General features: G+C 46.5%; 1 protein-coding gene across 4 annotated transcripts in view; it reads left to right on the forward strand.

Annotated features, from left to right (window-relative positions):
* Positions 1-596: 596 nt before the first annotated feature.
* Positions 597-20963, forward strand: part of NKAIN4 (sodium/potassium transporting ATPase interacting 4) — a gene marked incomplete at its 3' end in the record, with an annotated part of 564211 nt that continues 543844 nt past the window's right edge. For 2 of the 4 annotated variants that reach the window (XR_014158000.1, XM_081868137.1), the window contains exon 1: positions 600-946. Coding sequence is in view for 3 of the 4 variants with exons in the window: in XM_081868137.1 (XP_081724263.1) it covers positions 893-946 (54 nt within the window). Of the gene's footprint in view, positions 947-20963 lie in introns of all 4 variants that reach the window. The other 2 variants (XM_081868139.1, XM_081868138.1) reach the window with 2 other exon arrangements.

The raw sequence follows: 20963 nt of genomic DNA on the forward strand, positions 1-20963 counted from the left end.
TATTGTTGACATGGTTTCAATTGAGTTTTTATGCACGTGCGCATGTGTGCGCACACACACACTGCTTTTTTTTCTAAAAGAAATGTTTAGGGGTACTCTCATTTTCCTACTCGTATTTAAATACTGCCTCTCAATGAGGCCAAACTTAGATTCACAAAAAGTTTAGGGGTATGTGTACCCCTGCCTCACCCCAGAAAAAAAACACTCTCTCTGTGTGTGTACATATACACATATATTTCCATACACATAAATAGTTCTAATTCTCTTTACTTGTTTCTTAACGGTTATTTACCTCCCCACCCCCTATGTTTTTAGCTGTTATTATTTTTACCTGTAAGCCGCCTAGAGTCCCTGTCAGGGTGGAAAGGCAGGGTATAAGCATATTATTATAATAACAGTAGTAGTAGTAGTAGCAATTTAATTGCAATTAAAATGCAAACCAGCAGACAATGGGGGCCACTCTCGTCTCTGCGAGGCAGCTTTCCAACCAATCGCGGGGAAGGTGGCCACCTCCGCGTGGCATGGCCCTTTTAAGAACCCACTCCCCCCCCCACCCGCGTTCCCAATCTCCCACCCACTCATCCATCCATCCAAGGTGGAGGTTCCCTGGCGGGGGCTCCTTCACAAAGCCCCAGGAGCACCTCCCTGGCTGCTCGGAGCAGCTGTTAGCTCAGCTCAAGCCCGGCTGCTTCCCAGGGTGGAGGGGGGTGAAAAGGAGGAGGGGAAGAAAAGAAGAAGAAAGTCTGGAAGAAGGACTCAGAAGCTTTGCGGGCTTTGGGGTCTCTTCCTCTCGCAGCGCAGCGCCGCTGAACTTGGAGATGGTAGCCGGGAGGTCGTGGTGAGGCGCTCCCTTGGATGAGGCGCCGGCGGGGTCCCCCAAGGCTCGGGAAGGATGGCGTGCTGTACGGGGCGCTGCACCCTAATTTTCCTCTGCACTTTACAGCTGGTAAGTGGAAGCGGCTGGCGCGCTGGGGGAGAGGATGCTCCCGGCGAGAACTCCTGCCTCCGGGGTGGTACCCAGGCCATTGGTAAAATCAAGGGTGTCGATGGTGGAGTTTCGTCTCCCTTTTGGGGAGCGTCCCATGGAAACAGGCGAATCGGGCTTCTTCGATGGACCACATAGCTCAGTGCTGTCTACACTGGCTGGCAGCAGCCAGGAAGGGGGCTGGGCAGTGGCAGACCCACATTTTGGGAGTTCTGAAGCTGGAACTGGTAAGGTGGTCTCTTTCCCAACCAGTTGTGGGTCACCACTGTTACCATCTTCGGTAGGGGTTGTCCCATGACAGATCTCCACTTTTTTAAAACTACTAGATCTCAGGTTTGGATTAAAATGGCTGTAGTGGATTGTCTCAAGTGTCCAAGTCACTGGTGTGAATTAAAAATATATATTAAGCAACGTGGATTAAAGTCGCTTCTGGGGCCCTCTGGGATCAGGGCCCCTTAAGGTTTATTAGTTTCCTAGTAGATCCATCTTCGGGGTGGGGGTCCTCCCCCAGCCTTACCAGGAGATGCTGGGGATCGAACCGACTATTTTCTGCACTCAACGCATCAGCTCTGCCAATGAGTTGCTTCCCTTTCCGCATGCCTTTTGAGTCAGTTTGTTGAATTTCTAACCTGCCCCACTTCTTGGGCTTAGGGTTGGGTGCAACCTTCTTATATTCCCCAAATGAAAGCAGTAATATCAAGAACAAAAACAGCAATAATAGGATAATTCCTGTTTTCTCAGCTGCCCTCACTTTTCTCTCTAAGTTTGCCTTGTGCGTCCAAAGCATGTCAAGTTATCAGCCTTTGTGTGCAGCACCTTGCAAAGTGTTAAGAGTTCAAATTCCATACAGTTTTAGTGACCTGTGTGCCTTGCAGCCATGGGTGTGATGGTGCAACTCTGACCCCTTCAAAAGGCTGCCTCCAATTAATCCGGAATAACAGCCACCTCCTTCTGGAAGTTGCTCCAAATTTGTTTCTGTGGATTAGGAAACTGGGTTCTGACATAGGAAGCCGTATCATTACAATGGCTTCAAGTGGATTAGTTCCCCCTTAACACGCTTTTAAGGCAACTTTTAACATTCCCTCCCATCGTGGTCACTGAAGAGCAGTGAAATAAAAGCAGATCTCCCTTTTGTAGGGCTGGAGGAGATTCTAATTCCGGTTAGTGATGGTCCAATTTATCACTAAGGTTCATGCTGTTCTGGATTAATTATGCCACAGACAGACAAGCAAGCAATAAATAAATAAATTCACCCTTGCAGATTCTGTGCACAGTGGTTAAAATGTTGTAAAAGGGCTAGCAAATCCCTGGTAAATCATTTCAGTACATACCACCGAAAGTCAGTCCTATAGCCTCTTGCATTTTTCCTCCATCTGCCTTTCTCAGAGGCGAAAACTGCACAGCATGAAGGGACATAAAAAATATTCAGGATAACAACAAACCAGAAAGATTGTTGCATGCCAGGTGAGGTCCACATCACCACCGCTGTTGACATGCGCTTAAGCTGGTTGTTGAGTTGCCCTACAGAACTAGTGGCTTTCGGAAACAATTTGGCTTCCAATTTCTTTTTGCCCTTCCATCCCACTTCTGTCCTGTTCCAAATTAGGGATTGCTGCATGGAAAACCCCAGACCTGGTTCATTTTGTGTGTGCATGATAGAGAAAACTTCCCATTGCTTTCAGCTCTGAAAGGAAAGGGAGGTCACACAGACAAAAGACACCTGGCTGCCAAATTCTTTCAAAAACCCTTATCCTTGAAAACTGGGTTTTCAACAGCTCCAGAAACGACTGCCTTTGCATCCACCTCGTTTTGGTAATAATGTGCTCGTGCTGTCCGCTGTTGTGACTTACAGATATTTTTCCTTCCAAGTTTTAAAATGTAATTTTTTTTTATTTTTGGGATGGAATCCCCCCGTTTCTCTGTCTGTTTGGGGAATAGGAGCGGTCTTGGCTATTCCGCTTGATCTGAAACTGGAATTGGAACGGCCAGGCTTCTCTCCACCCCCCACCCCACCCCCCGCTATCTGCTAACTGCTGAAGTTCCACACATAGTCTCTGGAATAGTCATGATGAGCAAAACTGCCAAAGGTCATAATTTATATTGAGTAGCATATAAGGCTCTATTGAGTGTGCTAATTCTTTTTCCCTGCTATAGCATGTGCTTGGCCAGTGAGCTGGGATGTCTGCCAACCTGAAACAAACAGCTTAAAGCATTCTCAGCGTTACAGATTGCAAAGTACAGTTGGTGGGGGATTTCGTCTCTCTCTCTCTCTCTTTGGGGGCAGGGGGACAAATTCTTGTCTGAACTGTGCATGGAGGTCAGCTCTCTGTTGAAATAAGGCTCCCACCCCACCCTTTTAGGCATTCCACATACTTGCCCAGCACTGGACAGCGATAAACAAAGGTTTGGCTGTTTTATGATTGTCTGCGGATTGAGCTCGTAGCTGGAAGTTTCCCTACATGTCAATTTCTAATAGGAGACAGGGTCTTTCTCGCCTTAAAAGGGCAATGCGCTCCGTTTGTTTCATTGTGAAGTTGGCACAGCTCCTCAAATGCGCTTCGTTTTAAAAAGAGACTCTTTAGGTCTTGCTTGGGAAAAGAGGGACGTTAAACAAACAGGTTGTAAGCTAACGTTAGGAAATGTTTCAGCTGAAATAAGGTGCTTTCGGGGATTAGAAGCGAAGAGGAAATTTTAATTTGGGATTGAATTTATGCTGATGGGCTGGTGTCTTCCGTTGTTCATCGTCACCAGTGAGCTCAGACGGTTTGTTCTTTTTGAAAACTTTAAATACTGATATAAAATTTGGGTGCTTGTTCAATGTAATCACTATATTTCTGCAGAAAAGTACACACGTTTGCGTTTCATGCATTAAAATCAATAACTAGTTCTCACTGTAGTGAATTGTTTTTTTTTTTAAGTGCATGTTTATCTTGGCTCATCTTGCTGTTTAAATATCATCGTTGTCCTTTAATATGCACTTTTGCATCGTTGGGGCTCTTCTTTAATTCCTCCCCCCCCCCCAGTAATTATTGTTGCTGGCCTTCACTTTTGACAAGCGTGGGAGTTCTCTGGTATCCAAGATACTGAAACAAAGAACCCCAGGCATGTTTTATTTATTTATTTATTTTGAAGAGGGAGAGGGAGAGAGACCCTCCTCCCCCTTGAAGAATCAGCTTGCTCATTTTCTCCAGCCAGTTTTGGATGCCATCGCCTTAGAGACTTCCCACGGCATTTGCCTCGGTGAAAACGGGGAGGTCAAAAAATGCAAAGTTGGGGGGTTTCTAAAGCACGCTATCTAGCATCCCTGCCCATGTCTCCCACCCCACGCTCTCCCCCTGCTTTCTCTCCGAAGAGTGAGATCACAAGTTATTGGCGAAACTCCCAGTGAGTTACTGGGTGAAACGATGAGATTTTGCCTGGTCTGTTTCCAATTGCTCTGGTTCTACTGTGTGACATCATGCATCTGGCCAGCGATGGAACCTAATGGGCGCCACCCAGCACACGTTGATGGACCCCATGAAGCATATAAAATAAGGAGATGTCCATGCTAATTCATAAAGTATAATGAGATGGAGCCTTTTTGTTCATCGCTGTGGCTTTTTTTTGCTGGCTGCTTTGAATTTGTGGTGTCCCATTGCTCTTCCCGGAGAACAACGCTGTGAAATCACTTGAGCCAGCGGGGAGGTTGGGTGCTGGGCAGCACTGTGCTAATGGTTAACTTCCTTGGCACCCCCTCCCCCAAAACACAGTTCTTTCCACCACCCCTCCTTGCCTTTTTCCTGGCAGGAGACTCTGCAAGTCCTTTTCTCTGTGTCTTTCTCTGAATAGTTTCCCTTCTGCATTTAGGTCTCCTTTGAAGAAGCTTTCTATTAGTATTACAGGAGCGAGCACTCTTTAGCCCTCTGGCCCTTAATGGATTTTACTGCTTCGGCAATCAGCTTCACAGCCTCCTCATTGTTGCATTTCCCCCTTTAAAAAAACCCACCCCTCCTAATTCCTGGTCTATGCATGTACAAGAATGAATGGGTGCCATGCCTCTTCCAGTAGGGCAAGGCAAGCTCCATGTGAGGTCAAGGAGACTCCATCAAACTTTTCAAGGTTTAGGAAAAGGCATGCTGCTGGCGAGTGCAACTTTTAATCTGGCAAGAGAAGCTCACTTTGAGGTCATCGGAAGCCCATCAAACTTCTCCAGGTTCAGGAGAAAGACAAATGGTCTCCCTGTTATCAAGCTGAACCTTTGATACACTCAAAACGCAGCAAGATGTCTTTATAGAGCAACATTGGAAAGGACACCCCCTGCCCCAAGTTGGGGAAGAAGCAGGGTGGGTGGCAAACACAGATTTCAGAAAGCAACCAAGGCTAATCCAAAATTGGTGGAGCTTTGTATGTAACTTTTTCATGATATACATAGGAAGCTGCCTTCTACAAAACCAAACCATTGGTCCCTCTAGCTCAGAATTGTCTATATCAGGGGTGGGGGGCCTTTTCTACAAGCTGCCAATCCCTTGTTGCCATAGTGACATCAGTTGACGCTGTGCTTTGAAGTCCCAACTGCCGGGACTTCAAAGTGCAGCATGGGGCTGTTTGAAAGCGCTTTTGCAAACAGCCCCACCTTGCTCATTGACCTTCTGAAAACCAATATAAGCAGCAACACAGTGTTGCTTGCAAAAGGGCTTTCAAAAAGCCTTGCCTTGAGCTTTGGGTGTGTGTGTGTCTGTTCTGAACTTGGGAACAGGTGTGGGCAGGCAAGCTGAGCAGGGTTGCACTTTGCGCTCACCAGCTGGTGAACAGAGTCTGCAAACCTGCCGACTCCAGAGGTTTGTTTCTTCAGAACATTTCCCACATTCCATCCAGGCGAAAACACTCAAGGAGGCTGTGAAGCAAGGGATGTTGCCTGGAGGGAGGGAAGTGTGGGCTGGAAGGAATTCCAAGGGTAACAAAGAGAGGCCTGGAGGCTGCATCCAGCCACTACACCTGAAGTTTCTCAAACCATCTGTACTGCCTGAGATTGCAGGACAAGGCCTGTATGATATGGAGGAGAATTTGAATTCCCTCCACCTAGAAACCTAGATATGAGGGAGAAGGCGTCTAACCTAGTCTTTTCTTGTCACACCAGATTTTTATGAAAAAGGAATTCCGCCCACCCTTACAACACACCAGTCTCACACTTGAGGTTTCAAAACAGATGAAGCCATGCTGAAGAATATTTCCTGCCTTATTTGCAGGTTTTTTTCTACGTGCATGGAAATGTTGGCATGCAAACTTCCATTCCAAGGTGGTATAGTCCTACTAAAAGGTTGTACCAGCTCAGAAACCACACACACACACACACAGAGAGAGAGAGAGAGAGAGAGAGAGAGAGAGAGAGAGAGAGAGTTCAGAACCGTCACCTTTCCTCTGGGTTGCATCCTGCTGCTCAGCTCCCCAGCTCTATCCTACTTGATGTCTTCTCATTTGAGCCAAGCCCTGGATACATTTGCTTCTTAATTGATGCCTGCTAATGGTTTCCTTTGTGCCAAAAAAAAAAAAAGTGGGAGGAGGGAGGAACAAACCCTCTGGATGGTACATAATCCAGACTTAAATGGACTGAGCCTCCGGACTGCACTGACTGCCATGGCCCCCTTTCTCACAGAAGGTCCCATCTGCCACCTTCACTCCAGGCTCCCCACCATCCATCTGCTTGGAAACCAGGTGCCTATGAGCACAACAGCATCACGTGGGATGTTTGGAGGAAAAAAACAGGGCGGAAAATCCCTTGCTACTAATCATCAGCACACGCAAGCACGGTTTTCAAATAAGCGGCAGCTTTTGCAAATTTGGTTACAGTAAAAAAGAAAAAGAAAAGTACACCAGAAGTAAATTTTGTTACACACATATAACTGTAGTTGGAAAACGAACAGGCGTATTATCATTGGCAGCTAATTTTCGGTCTTTCTGTAATGGTCAGAGACAAATGTGGTGCTGTGTTAATTCCAGGGTGTGGACCATGTCCAACTCCAAATATGTAGATATGCATGTTGAGTCAGGCTGAGGGTATCTAAACCCCCTACAGGTCTGAAGTGTGGGGTTGCCTCTTCCAACACCCCAGAGAATAGGAGGACATAGGAAGGTGCCGCATTGTGAGTCAGATCATTGCTCCATCTAGCTCAATGTTGTCTACTTTGACTGGCAGTGGTACCCCAGGGGTTTTCCCAGACCTAACTTGGAGGTGCTGGGATTGAACCTGGGATGTTCTGCATGCAAAACAAAGACTCTTCCACTGAGGATAACATGACTGGGGGTGCCACATGTCTCATGTTTGAAGGGATGTCCTGTCTAAGACCAATTTAAAGATACGTGAGCATAAGATGGACAGCAAATTAAGTAGGCACACAGGTCACTTCCACCATGGTGAGATGGATTGTTGTTGCTGTTTCGTCGTTGTTTAGGGACATGTTGAAAGGGTTCAGAAGGGTATTTCATATGCTTGTGGACCTATGCTTTGTTGTTGTTGTTGTCGTTTAGTCGTGCCCGACTCTTCGTGACCCCATGGACCAGAGCACGCCAGGCACTCCTGTCTTCCACTGCCTCTCACAGTTTGGTCAAACTCATGCTGGTAGCTTCCAGAACACTGTCCAACCATCTTGTCCTCTGTCGTCCCCTTCTCCTTGTGCCCTCCATCTTTCCCAACACCAGGGTCTTTTCCAGAGAATCTTCTCTTCTCATGAGGTGGCCAAAGTACTGGAGCCTCAGCTCCAATGGATGGATAGCATTTCTATTTAAATTATAGTAATTATTTATACCTTTGCACGTATACGTATAAACTAGCCCAGGCAATGTTTAGGGACACCTGCACCCTCTCTTTCAGCAGCATGCAAAAAAAAATTGCAAATATAATTCTGCTTGCTTGCATGCATTAGCGTGCTAAAAGAGTAGCGCTCAAGGAACTTCTTGGTTCATATAGCTCAGGCTCTCATCTACCGTGATGCTCCAGCTAGCAGGACTAGCCCAGCCCTGCAGATGGGAATCAAAAACACATTCTTCTTGACGGTTGGAATGTAAAGGTAGAATAATTCTGGCAGCTGTCCATGAATATTGGGTGCTGATGCCAGGCCTAGGTTTACATTCTGTGCAGCTAAAGGGGAAAATGTGCGTTCTCCACAATGCACAGCAGGGCATTCCCCATTCTAATTGCTGGCTGTAAAGGGAGGGGATGTGGGTGGCACTGTGGTCTAAACCGCTGGGCCCCTTGGACTTGCCGATCAGAAGGTCGACAGTTCAAAGCCCCATGACGGAGTGAGCTCCCATTGCTCTGTCCCAGCTCCTGCCAATCTAGCAGTTTGAAAGCACACCGGTGCAAAGAGATAAAAACAGGTAGGTACCACTGCAACGGGAAGGTAAATGGTGTTTCCGTGCACTCTGGTTTCCATCACGGTGTTCCATTGCACCAGAAGTGGTTTAGTTATGCTGGCCACATGACCCAGAAAGCTGTCTGTGGACAAACACTGGCTCCTTTGGCCTGAAAGTGAGATGAGCACCACAACCCCATAGTTTGACTGGACTTAACCGTCCAGGGGTCCTTTACCTTTTATAAAGGGAGAAGTATTTATTACACCCTATCCTTCATCCGAGTGACTTGAAGTGGCACACACACACACATTTGTGTACATGCATGCCCCTTTCTTTTATCAACACAACAACCCCGTGGGTGAGGTTGGATCTAGCTCAGCTCAGCTACTTGGCTGGGGGTGGTTCTGAATGTGAGGCACCACCGTTCTAACTCTGTAGCCGCAACATCATGATGACTTTTACCAGGTGTGGTCTTTGAAATTTGAAATACTTTCTTGTCACTTGTACAACTTGTATACAGTGAGATTACACGAGCACCCCCCACTCAGCTCTCTTAGTCTTAATTCCCCTCCTTTACTGACACACACCCACCAAACCCGAAAGCCAGTTGCCCTGCTGTTATCTTTTCATTCAGTAGCCTAACAGCCCATGGATAGAAGCTGTTCTTTACCCTGTTGGTGTGACTAATCATGCTTCTATATCTTCTGCCTGAGGGCAGGAGATCAAGAAAGTGCCAGACAGGGTGCAAATCATCTCTGAGAATTTTCCTCACTCTCCTGAGGCAACGTTCTTCTGCAGTGTCATCCAGAGGATTCATGGGACAGCCCATAATATCTTGCGCTGTATTGACCACCCTCTGTAGGCACTTCCAATCTGTCGATGTCAAACCAGGGGACCACACCGTGATGCAGTATGAAAGGACACCTTCTATTGTGGACCAGTAGAAGGAGATCATCAATTTTTTGTCTCTGGGCAAAAAAAAAAAAAAAAAAAAAAAAAGCACGCTCATTAAATAAAAACAAACAGCTTCACCAAGAGCTTGGCCAGAGATAAATAGCTTCTCAGGGAAATAGGAGAACCTCTTTAGGAGCCTTAAAGGATGGGTGGAGGGGCTTCAGTCCTGTAATGGCTCATTCACACATGAAGGTTACATGAATGACAGCTCACACAAACAATTTTTCATTGACGGGGGAATGTGCACCTGTAGATCTTTGTTGATCTCTTGGCTTTCAGTACCATTGACCATGGCATCCTTCTGGATCAGCTGTCCATGTGGGAAACAAGTGATATTCCTTTTCAGTGGGTTCAGCTCTTACTTTTGGGGACCTGACCCCAGAGGCTGGTACTGGGGAAGTCTTGTTTGGCCCTTCAGTGTGGGGTTCTGCAGGACTCACCCTTATTCCGTGTGTTATTCAACACCTGCATGAATTCATTTTGAGGAACCACCCAGGGTTTCTGAGGGCATTTTCAGCAGTGTGCTGATCGCCTGCAACCCTATTTCTCATGTTCGTCGCAAGCAGTTGTAGCAGTGGATGTGCTGAACCAGTGTCTGGCTGCATAATGGCCCCAGATAAACAGAAGCTCAATCTAGATAAGACACAGACACTATTAGTAATAATTAGTAAATTCAATAGGACTTAATCCCAAACAAATGTGTATAGGATTGCAGCCTCATTTCATTGGTTCTGGGGTGTACTTTTTAATTGCAGTGTGAGGAGAATTATAAATGAGGGGTGTGTGTGTGTGTGTGTGTGTGATGTGAAGCTTGCATAATGCCAACTCTCCCTCCCAATTCTCTCACCAGCAGAACAAGAAGCAGATTAAAGGGTCAGTTTGAGTGCCCCCTCTCTCTTTCTCTCCCTCCCTCCCTCTCCCCTTCTTCAACAGTCAGTTAGGGGTTGATGATGGTGCCTGTTGGCTCCTTTCCCCTCACACAGAGCTCCCTCCCCCTCTATGTTGTCCTCTGCCCCAGTTTTCCTGGTACTTGCTGTGGCTGGACTGTTGATGGGAATGGACTACCATGGCTTCGAACTACAATGCCTTAAATGGCTCAGGACCGCAATACCTCAAGGACTGCCTCTTTCCATATGAACCTACCCGGACCCTGAGATCATCTTCTGAGGCCATTCTTCGTGTGCCTCCTCCATGAGAGGTCCAGAGGGTGGCAACATGAGAATTGGCCTTTTCTGCAGTGGCTCCCCATCTGTGGAATGCGCTTCCCAGGGAAGATTGCCTGGCGCCTTCATTATACACCTTTAGGTGCCAGGCAAAAATGTTCCTCTTTAACTAGGTCTTTGGTTGATTGGATTGACATCCTATCCCCTTTTGGGGGAGGGTTATTGGGTTGTTGTATTTTGTGGTTTTATATTCTGATTTTATCCTGTGAGACCCGCAGGTATAGGGCGGTACATAAATTCAGATAATAATAATAATAATAATAATAATAATAATAATAATAATAATACAGTGGTACCTCTGGTTGCGAACGGGATCCATTCTGGAGCCCCGTTCGCAACCTGAAAGGAATGCAACTTGAGTCTGCGCACACGCGGGTTGTGATTCGTCACTTCTGCGCATCTGTGTGATGTCATTTTGTGCGTCTGCGCATGCGCGAGTGGTGAAACCCGGAAGTAACCCTTTCCAGTACTTCTGGGTCACCGCAGTCGCAACCTGAAAAATGTATCACGAAGCAAACGTAACAAAAGGTATGCCTGTATTACCATCAGCACATAATTCTGTTGCCCAAAATCTGGCACTGGCTTCATACCCTCCAATATCTTGAGTCCCAAAACCAGGATCTGCTTCTGTGAGAGTCATGTGACCCATGTGAAATCATTGAGCTTCAGTGACACTTTGTTCAGGGCTGTGCTCACATGACACCACACTTTTTAGAAGGTGAGCTCTCAACACAAGAAAACAGGATGTTCGTTTTTTCCAGGACACTCCCAAGATATGTGGCTGCCCATATATTACTGGGCCAGGTTCAGTGGCCTAATTTACAAGGCTAATAATAATAATAATAATAATTTTATTATTTATTGCCTGCCCATCTGGCTGGGTTTCCCCAGTCACTCTGGGCGGCTCCCAACAGAACATTAAAACAAAATAAAACTTCAAACATTAAAAACTTTCCTAAACAGGGCTGTCTTCAAATGCCTTCTGTAAGTCAGATAGTTGTTTATATCCTTGACATCTGATGGGAGGGTGTTCCACAGGGCGGACGCTACTACCGAGAAGGCCCTAGCAACTTGGGTTCAAGTAATGTTACATGTTGGGTTTAAGCCCAACCACTGAGAACTTTGGGGGATTCTCATGCACAGCTTTTAACTGCTAGAAGCCATGCATTCATTGCTGTTCACCTGTGGATATCCTTTCTGATCAAGATTAAGTTAAGAACCTCTGTCATATAACAAACACTTTCTTATTCCAGGAAGTGTTTCCCTTGGTTTCATGTTGACTTTTCACTCTTCCGTCTTCTGTTTGCTTCTTTCTACATCCATGCTTAAGAAATGCTAATGAGGAAGCAGACTACAAATAAAGAAATGGGTTGAGAACCATCCCCAAGGAGAAAACATAGGGGCGACAAGTTGCAAGGAAGAGGGACCAGGAAAACCAGCTCAGTCAGGACCTCTGGAGCACATGAGGCAACTGACGTGAAGCAGCCTCTTGCTTACCAGAGACTCTTGGAGCAATAAAGCGGCAAATCTCCAAGGTGCTGTAAGACCACTTTTACGAATCTAAATAAATAATGATTATAATGATCAGCAGGTCCGGAGGCCTCAGCTGGTGCAGAGCAACATATGGTGACTCCCATTAACTTTTGGATCACGCACACGGTTTCCAAATGGCCTCTTTCGAAGCTGCTCTCCTGTGTTTGGTTACGTTCCTTTGTAATAATAACAGAGGTCTCCCTTGTGAGTTTGCTCCACTGTCTCGATATGTATTGAGTAGCTGCAGATTCACGGCCGGGTGTATTCCCTTAGCGGGGAGAGCTGAATGCAATGTGTGTCAGGAGGCCAAGCTTTGATACGTCTCTGTCCTTGACCTTTCCCCTTTCCCTGGGCATTGTCTGGGAGAACATGGGGCACAAATTCAGGTGGAGGTCAATATTCTCTGGTTCCATCAGCTGTCTTTCTTGCACCACCATCACACAGCAGCTGTCACCGACTGAATTGCCAGTTTAAGGTGCTCACTCTAGTGTTTAAAGCCCTAAATGGCATTGGCCCCAGGTATCTGAAATGCAAGGTCCATATAGTTAAAGCTATGGTTTTCCCAGTAGTGATGTATGGAAGTGAGAGCTGGACCATAAAGAAGGCTGATCACCGAAGAATTGATACCGACTGCATTCACTGGATGGATTTCCATTCTGGACATGGCATGAGTTCGCAAACACCATCAATTTCTGCTCCTGTTTCTCTTTTATTTGGAATTGTCTGGAATTGTAACTAGAGGTGGTGTGGATTGAACCTGTGCGTTTGAACCCTATGACCAAGGATATGAATGCTGAGCTGTGCCTCCCAAACCACATAAGACACTTCATAGTCCATGCAGAAACCTGCTTGCTGCAGGGCACCAGTACCTCATAACATTGTGTGTGCATTCTGGATCTGGGCCACTTTAGGAGTGTAAATGGGGCAGTTCAAGTCTCCCCTAAAACCACACTTGGCTGTGAATTGTGCAACTGATGGCAAGAGAGCGAAAGGCGTAGTAACAGAATATGGTTTTCAACAAACGTCTGGGACAAAAAGGGGATTGTACGTCTTTCCAGCAGATGAATAATGTCCCCTTTGTTCCGTTTCCTAGATGACAGTTGACTTTACAAGTAGCAGGATCCATTCCGTTGCCAAATATACACTTGCAATCTGTGAACTGGGATGGAGAAAACTCTTGAATGAAACAAAGGGGAAATAAAGGGGAAAAAGAAGGCGACGGGCCAATAAATCTCAGAGTTGGAGTTAATTCACGTGATTAGCACAGCAGCCATTGCCAACCCAATATTTTATACTTTCTTTATTGCAAAGAATGGTCTTTGGCAGAAGTGGGTTTGTGGTGCAAGCCCTCCCAGCCAACTATTAATTGTGCAAACTGAATTTCCTGGTATGTGATCGAATTGTTATGTACTGAGCTGAATCCTAGAACAATAGGATCCAGAATGCAGCAGTCTGATTGGTCTGCAGGAGCCACCCAATCCAGCTCCAGGTGGAAGTGAACCAGCGACCTGATTGGCCTGCAGGAACAGCCAATCAGGCTCCTGGATGAAGTGAATCAGCAACCTGATTGGCCTGCAGGAGCAGCCAATCAGGCTTCTGAAGGAAGTGAAGCCGCAACCTGATTGGCCTACAGGAGCAGCATGGAATTAGCCAATCACGCAGGGCCCATTGTGTAAACAATGTATATATAGCTAGACGTTTTGGGGAAAGCTTCATTCATTGCTACTGTGAGCTGAATAAAAAGCAGTACAGTGGTGCCTCGCAAGACGAAATTAATCCGTTCCGTGAGGCTCTTCGTATAGCGGTTTTTTCGTCTTGCGAAGCAAGCCCATTGACAGCTTAGCGGATTATCGCTATTAGCGGTTTAGCGGCTTTTAGTGGATCAGCTGATAAGCGGCTTATCAGCGGATCAGCTGATAAGCGGCTTAGGGCTTAGGAAAAGGGGGATAAAGGGGAAAAACCCCGCAGGAACTCGCAAGACATTTTCGTCTTGCAAAGCAAGCCCATAGGGAAATTCGTTTTGCGAAGCGCCTCCAAGACGGAAAACCCTTTCGTCTAGCGGGTTTTCCGTCTTGCGAGGCATTCGTCTTGCGGGGCACCACTGTATTTCAAAACTCTTCCCCAAAACAGCAACATTCTGGAAGTACCTTCTGTCCAACTCATAGCCACTGTATTCCACCCAGCACTGGGGTTCCTCAGGACTGTGGTAACACACGAAACAGATCCTGCAAGCCTGAAGTCTGCCCATCCCTGAAATTACAGATAGAGTTGTTTACAGTTCTGCAATAATGGAAGGAGGAAGGCACTCAGGCATAAGATCATAAGAGGAGGCTGCTGGATCAGGCCATTGGCACATCTAGCCCAGCATCTTGCTCTCAAGGTGGCCAACCTTATGCCTGTGGGAAACCAGCAAGCAGGATTCGACCCTAAGACCACTCTTCCTTTCTGTGGTTTCTAGCAACTGGTATTCAGAAGCATTACTGTAGTAGTAGTAGTCTGTAGTCTGTAGTAGTCTCCCGCTTGGACTACTGCAATGCGCTCTACGTGGGGCTACCTTTGAAGGTGACCCGGAAACTAGAACTAATCCGGAATGCGGCAGCTAGACTGGTGACTGGGAGCAGCCGCCAGGACCATATAACACTGGTCCTGAAAGATCTTCATTGGCTCCCAGTACGTTTCCGAGCACAATTCAAAGTGTTGGTGCTGACCTTTAAAGCCCTAAACGGCCTTGGTCCAGTATACCTGAAGGAGCGTCTCCACCTCCATCGTTCTGCCTGGACACTGAGGTCCAGCATCAAGGGCCTTCTGGCAGTTCCCTCACTGCGAGAAGCCAAGGTACAGGGAACCAGGCAGAGGGCCTTCTCGGTAGTGGCGCCCACCCTGTGGAACACCCTCCCACCAGATGTCAAAGAGAACAACAACTACCAGACTTTTAGAAGACATCTGAAGGCAGTCCTGTTCAGGGAAGCTTTTAATGTTTGATATACTACAGTATTTTAATTTTTTTTTTTGAAGCCACCCAGAGTGGCTGGGGAAGCCCAGCCAGATGGGCGGGGTAATAATAATAATAATAATAATAATAATAATAATAATAATAATAATAATAATAACTGCCTCTGCCATCAACAGCGCTCTCCTCCACCAATTTGTCTAATCCTCTCTTAGATCGAAGAGCACAGCTTGAGCTATTTGCAGGGCTGTGTGTGAAATAAACCTAGATTCTTTTCAAACAAACAAAGCTGGCCTTCATTAGCTGTAGCCCAAAGGACATCATAAGAGTTTGCTGGATCAGGCCAATGGCCCATGTAGTCTGGCATCCTGTTCTCACAGTGGCCAACTTGTGAGATGCCATTGATAGCGGGATCCTCCATGAATTTGCCCCATCCTCTTTCAAAATCCACCCCCTCCTTCCTTATTATAATTTCAAATATTCCAAAGCAGAGACCTGGAGTGGAGAGCAGGTTCTAGGAGATAAAGCTGGGATTAAGAATAAAGCCCTTATTATGTTTTTGTCTCTTTTAAGATCCTTACGACAGGTTTGGCCTGCTGCCCTCTCGTAAAGAAGTCGATTCGCTTTTGAATAAAACATGAGTCAGCTGATGGGGGGGCTGCTAGCCTGGATGACAAACACAGGGAACGGGGCTTGTGAGCGAGCGAGCGAGGGATGGATGGACACGAGGGACCGTTGTGAACAGAAACTTAATTGGAGTGTTTGTTGGTTGGAGGCCAAAAAAGCATACATAATAATGGACTCGGGAGTCAAGTGTGCTGTTGAGAGATTCGGAGGAACCAAAACAAATTGCATAGGATGACAGGGGAGATAAATGACGCTCTTCACTGAATAAGCAGTGCTTAAACAATGCCACGTAAATATCCGTAGTTACCAACACACCTCCTCTTGGCTTCTCGAAGGAGCTGGCTACATGTTACACCCTGAAGTGTGCAATAGAATCCTAGCTTCTTCTTTTGTCTTTGAAGCCAAGACTCTTCAGCAAGGGGTTGTCATGGTCCAGTCTACGGGTGATCAAAGTCCTGGCAGAGGATGACTGGACTGGGGGCAAGATGGCAGGGTGGGAGCAGGAACAAGAGTCCAGAAGCCAGGGCTCCGAGGGTCAGGAAGCAAGGAGTCCCGAAGTCAAGGGTCCGAGGGCCGAGAAGCAAGGAGTCCCAAAGTCAAGGGTCCAAGGGTCGAGAAGCAAGGAGTCATGAAGTCAAGGGTCCAAGGGTCGAGAAGCAAGGAGTCATGAAGTTAAGGGTCCAAGGGTCGAGAAGCAAGGAGTCATGAAGTCAAGGGTCCAAGGGTCCAAGGGTTGAGAAGAAAGGAGTCATGAAGTTAAGGGTCCAAGGGTCAAGAAGCAAGGAGTCAAGGAACCGAGGTCCAAGGATCAGGAAGCAAAGCGCCAAACGCAGCAAGGCAGGAAACGTGTTCCTGTGGCAAAGAGCCAAAGGGAAATGCTGACCTTATATCTCTTCCAGGCTCTTGCCACCAGGTGCAGTGAATTACCAAGCGGCCTCACCTGTGTGGCCACGCCTTGCCTCTCCAGAACAAACTTAGGGAGGCCCCAGTCCTGCGAAGCCCTACTGGTCACAGGGCCTGGATCCTGCACACACTCCTGCCAGGGGAGAATGAAAGCAGCGAAGAAGGAATGCAGAAAGCTGCCCTTATACCCAGTAAGAGTACTGGTCTATCTAGAACAGAGGTTCCCAAACTTTTTTGGGGAGCGGCCACCGCATCCTTAGGTTCCATCAACTCATCCCCTGTGCCCCCTACTCTACTCTACTCTATATGATGCGTTTTTCAGAACAGTGGTTTGCCATGAAGGAAGATACCTGAAGGAGCATCTCCACCCCCATCTTTCTGCCTGGACACTGAGGTCCTGCTCTGAGGGCCCTCTGGCAGTTCCCTCACTGTGATAAGTGAGGTTACAGGGAACAAGGCAGAGGGCCTTCTCGGTAGTGCCACCCGCCCTGTGGAATGCCCTCCTGTCATATGTCAAGGAAATAAAACAACTATCTGACTTTTAGAAGACATCTGAAGGCAAGCCTGTTCAGGGAAGTTTTTAATGTTTGATGTTTTATCGTGTTTTGATCATTCTGTTGGAAGACGCCCAGAGTGTCTGGGGAAACCCAACCAGATGGGTTTTATATAAATGAATAAATAAATAAATGATGATGATGACAGCATAAAATTTGAAGCACTAATAATGGATTGTGCATTTACTCAAAATCCAATGAAAACTGTTTAGTTTGATTAGTTCAACAAAATGGTGAACTTGGTCCAGTGATACCAGCTTTTCAGCGCCTGACAATCATTTATACCTTGAGCTCCCCAATGCATCTTAGTACCACCCTAAGCAATCCCACCACTCCCTAGTGGGTGGTATCACCCACTCTGGGAATCTCTGATCTAGATCACGGATGGGGAACCATAGGGACCCCTCTATCTTGTCCTCTGGACTCTGTCTCAGGCCACAGAAAACATACAGTACATGCATACATATACATTTATTTTTATACTGCCTTTCTATAGTTTCATACCCATCAAATGTCCTGGGAAAAATGGGACATCCCAATTTTTTGTGCGAGATCACAGTGGCAATTTTGGGTGCCATGCTCTCACCCTGGAAAAAGCACTTTTGGAGGGCCACAATCTCGCTGGCATACAGTCCCTGGAAGGTTGTTCAAGAGGGAATGTGTCCCTCAGGCTATTACATGTTCCCCATCTCTGGTCAAGGCAAGCAGTAGCCTTGCTGCAGTTGTCACTTGTTTTCTGTTGCCGCCTGTTGTTTTACCCCATCCCTGTGGTCAAAAGGACTGAGCAAGTGAATAACATTGGCAATGAAGAAAAAGAGAATTGCTGTCACTTGCTTGCCCCACCCATCTTCTGCTTGGTGAGCAAATAGCCAGGAGTGATGGTGTTTCACACCAGATACATCTTGCTCAGGGACTACAAAAACTGAAGTTGGCAGTGTCCTTTTTCACCTATGTACGCCTGTCCTGTGATCTGGTCCTGCTCTTCTCCATACCAATGAGGTTTTGAAGAACAGCACACAATCTGAGGGCCCCTCCAGAATGTTCTTTATATTCTTTGTGGGTGTATTCTGCAACATGCTGTTGATGCAATTACAGTGGTACCTTGGGTTACATACGCTTCAGGTTACATACGCTTCAGGTTACAGACTCCGCTAACCCAGAAATAGTGCTTCAGGTTAAGAACTTTGCTTCAAGATGAGAACAGAAATCGTGCTCCGGCGGCACGGCAGCAGCAGCGGGAGGCCCCATTAGCTAAAGTGGTGCTTCAGGTTAAGAACAATTTCAGGTTAAGTACGGACCTCCGGAACGAATTAAATACTTAACCTAAGGTACCACTGTATAGTGCATTTGTGGAGGAATTATACTGGACCACTCATCCTCCCTTCAGCTTTATTAGTTGTTCTGTGATGCTACAACATTATCAGGCTATTGCCACCTACATGGGTACTCTTGCACTACAGAGCAACAAAAGCGGGACACAAAAAAAATATAGTGGAATAATTGCGGTATAAAAAGTTACAGGAAATTTTGGGATATGCACCGATTGGAAGCGAAGCACTGTGACACCCCCCCCCCATAAAACTTTTGCAGGGGCAAACAGTATTGAAAATGGGATAACATAGCACCGACCGCCAGTGAAGCAATTCAGTCCAGCCTGCAGCTTTTGGAGGTGCAAAGGGTATTGATAGTGGGATCACGTATAACCACCCCAATACCATCATGAGCACAAATAATTGGAAATGAACAATGAACAGACTGTCTGGAGGTGCCCTGAGTGATGAGGTAGGCAAATAGTTTCTAGGAGCAAAGGGAAAAGAAGTAGAAATGCCAGGTCAACTCAAGACTCTGAGTTATCAAGGCCCAAACATGAGACATAGGAGCAGCCCCTGGAGACGGAGGTTAATTGGGAGAAAGGAGTGGAGGAGGGTGGATCCCCTAGAGTAGTGGTTCTCAACCTGTGGGTCCCCAGATGTTGTTGGACTACAACATCCATCATCCCTGAGCTCTGGCCTTGCTAGCTAGGGGTGATGGGAGTTGTAGTCCAACAACATCTGGGGACCCACAGGTTGAGAAAGGCTGCGAGTGTCTGTGCTGTAATTTGCAGCCAGCTCTTCCTGGGATGAAATTTAAAAGCTGCATGCACTTCTTGGTACCCCACACCCCTCATTATTAAATACACTCTCACTTACCTAGAGATTGAAGCCTGTCACCTGGATGAGGCCAGGCAAACATGGAGGCTTCAGGTTAGCCCTGGAGATCTGGCAACTCCAGGCTGAAGCAGGATGCAGCAAGGCCAGAGAAGGGAATGTGGCTGTGATCGAGGAGGGAGGCGCATGACCAGAGCATGAACCCAGTGTTTTTGCCAAGGGGATGGAAAGGAAGAGGTCAGGAGCAAGTGAAATCTCTCTTCACGCTGGCTCGTGACTTCCTAAACCAAAGGGAAATCAGCTTGTCACAGCTCAGCATCCCCATCTTGCATTCCCTTCCCCATCCCTTGAGAAAATAAACACTGCTTTGCTGTATGTGGGGTGTTACCTTCCCCACTTGCCAGCAAAAACAGAATCTGGGCCTGCCTGCAATGCTTAACATACATTTATTCAAGGAAATAACAAAACTGTTGCTTCCTCTGCTCGTACTCCTGCCTCTCAAAAAGAAAGCCAGCCAAGCCTTTGCTACAAAATCCTATATCAAAAAAATCTAAGATCTTGTTTTCCCAAATTTGATCCCAATATTTATTCTTCCTGGTCTGAGAATAATTAGAGGCAAGTGACCCCAAAGATCCCAATTGTACATGGGGTGGAATTTTGATGTGTGTGTGGCTGTCCATCCATCCATCTGTCTGTTTGTCTGTAGCTTCATTTGGCATTTAGGTATAATAGGGAGTTACAGCTGTGAAGGTTAAGTCTAACCCACAGAGCTACAATTCTCAATGTGGTTTAACGATCGATTCCTCTTCCAGAATCTCTGGGAATTGTAGCACTGTGAGTGGAGTAGGGGGTCTCCTAACAGCGCCGGTGACCCACAACAAATTACACTCCCCAGAATTCTTTGGGGGAAGCCATGACTGTTTAAATGGTGTGAGTTACAGATAGGTAGCCGTGTTGGTCTGCCATGGTCAAAACAAAATAAAAAAATTCCTTCCAGTAGCACCTTAAAGACCAACTGAGTTAGTTCTAGGTATGAGCTTTCGTGTATCTGAAGAAGTGTGCATGCACACGAAAGCTCATACCTAGAACTAACTCAGTTGGTCTTTAAGGTGCTACTGGAAGGAATTTTTTTATTTTGTTTTAAATGGTGTGAGGCTACTTTAAATGTACAGTGGTACCTTGGTTTACGAACTTAATCCGTTCTGGAAGTCCGTTCTTAAACCAAAACAGTTCTTAAGCAAAGGCACGCTTTCCCTAATGAGGCCTCCTGTCGCCAGTGCCCTGCCACCATTCAGATTCCATTCTTAGACTGAAGTAAAGTTCTCAAACCAAGACACTATTTCCGGTTTTGCGGAGTTTGTAAACCAAATCTTTCTTAAACCGAGGTACCACTGTATAGTCCAGTAGGTGTCCTCCTTTTTTGGTGATGTGTTTCCTCTTTGGGGTTGAGGCATGAAGTGTCCACCCAACTCATTATCTACTCATTATCTAACAATCTCAGCCCACCAGATGAGTTGCATTGCCTCTGCGACTGTATTGCAACCCACTGGCCAGGAAACAGTCATTCTGGGTCTCTTCCACCTATTCTGTGGCTTCTGTCAAGAATGGATACATGGAGCTTCTCAACAGAAATTCCAGCTGTGCTATAAAGGACATTTTTCTGTGAAAAATCCCTGAGATTTTTCTTGTCCTTGCCTCTGAAAAATGAAGACCACTTTGCAGAACTCCAAATATATATTGTGTAGTGGAACAATGCTA

Source organism: Podarcis erhardii (assembly GCF_964252035.2).
Source record: "Podarcis erhardii genome assembly, chromosome: 6".
Classification (NCBI taxonomy): domain Eukaryota; kingdom Metazoa; phylum Chordata; class Lepidosauria; order Squamata; family Lacertidae; genus Podarcis; species Podarcis erhardii.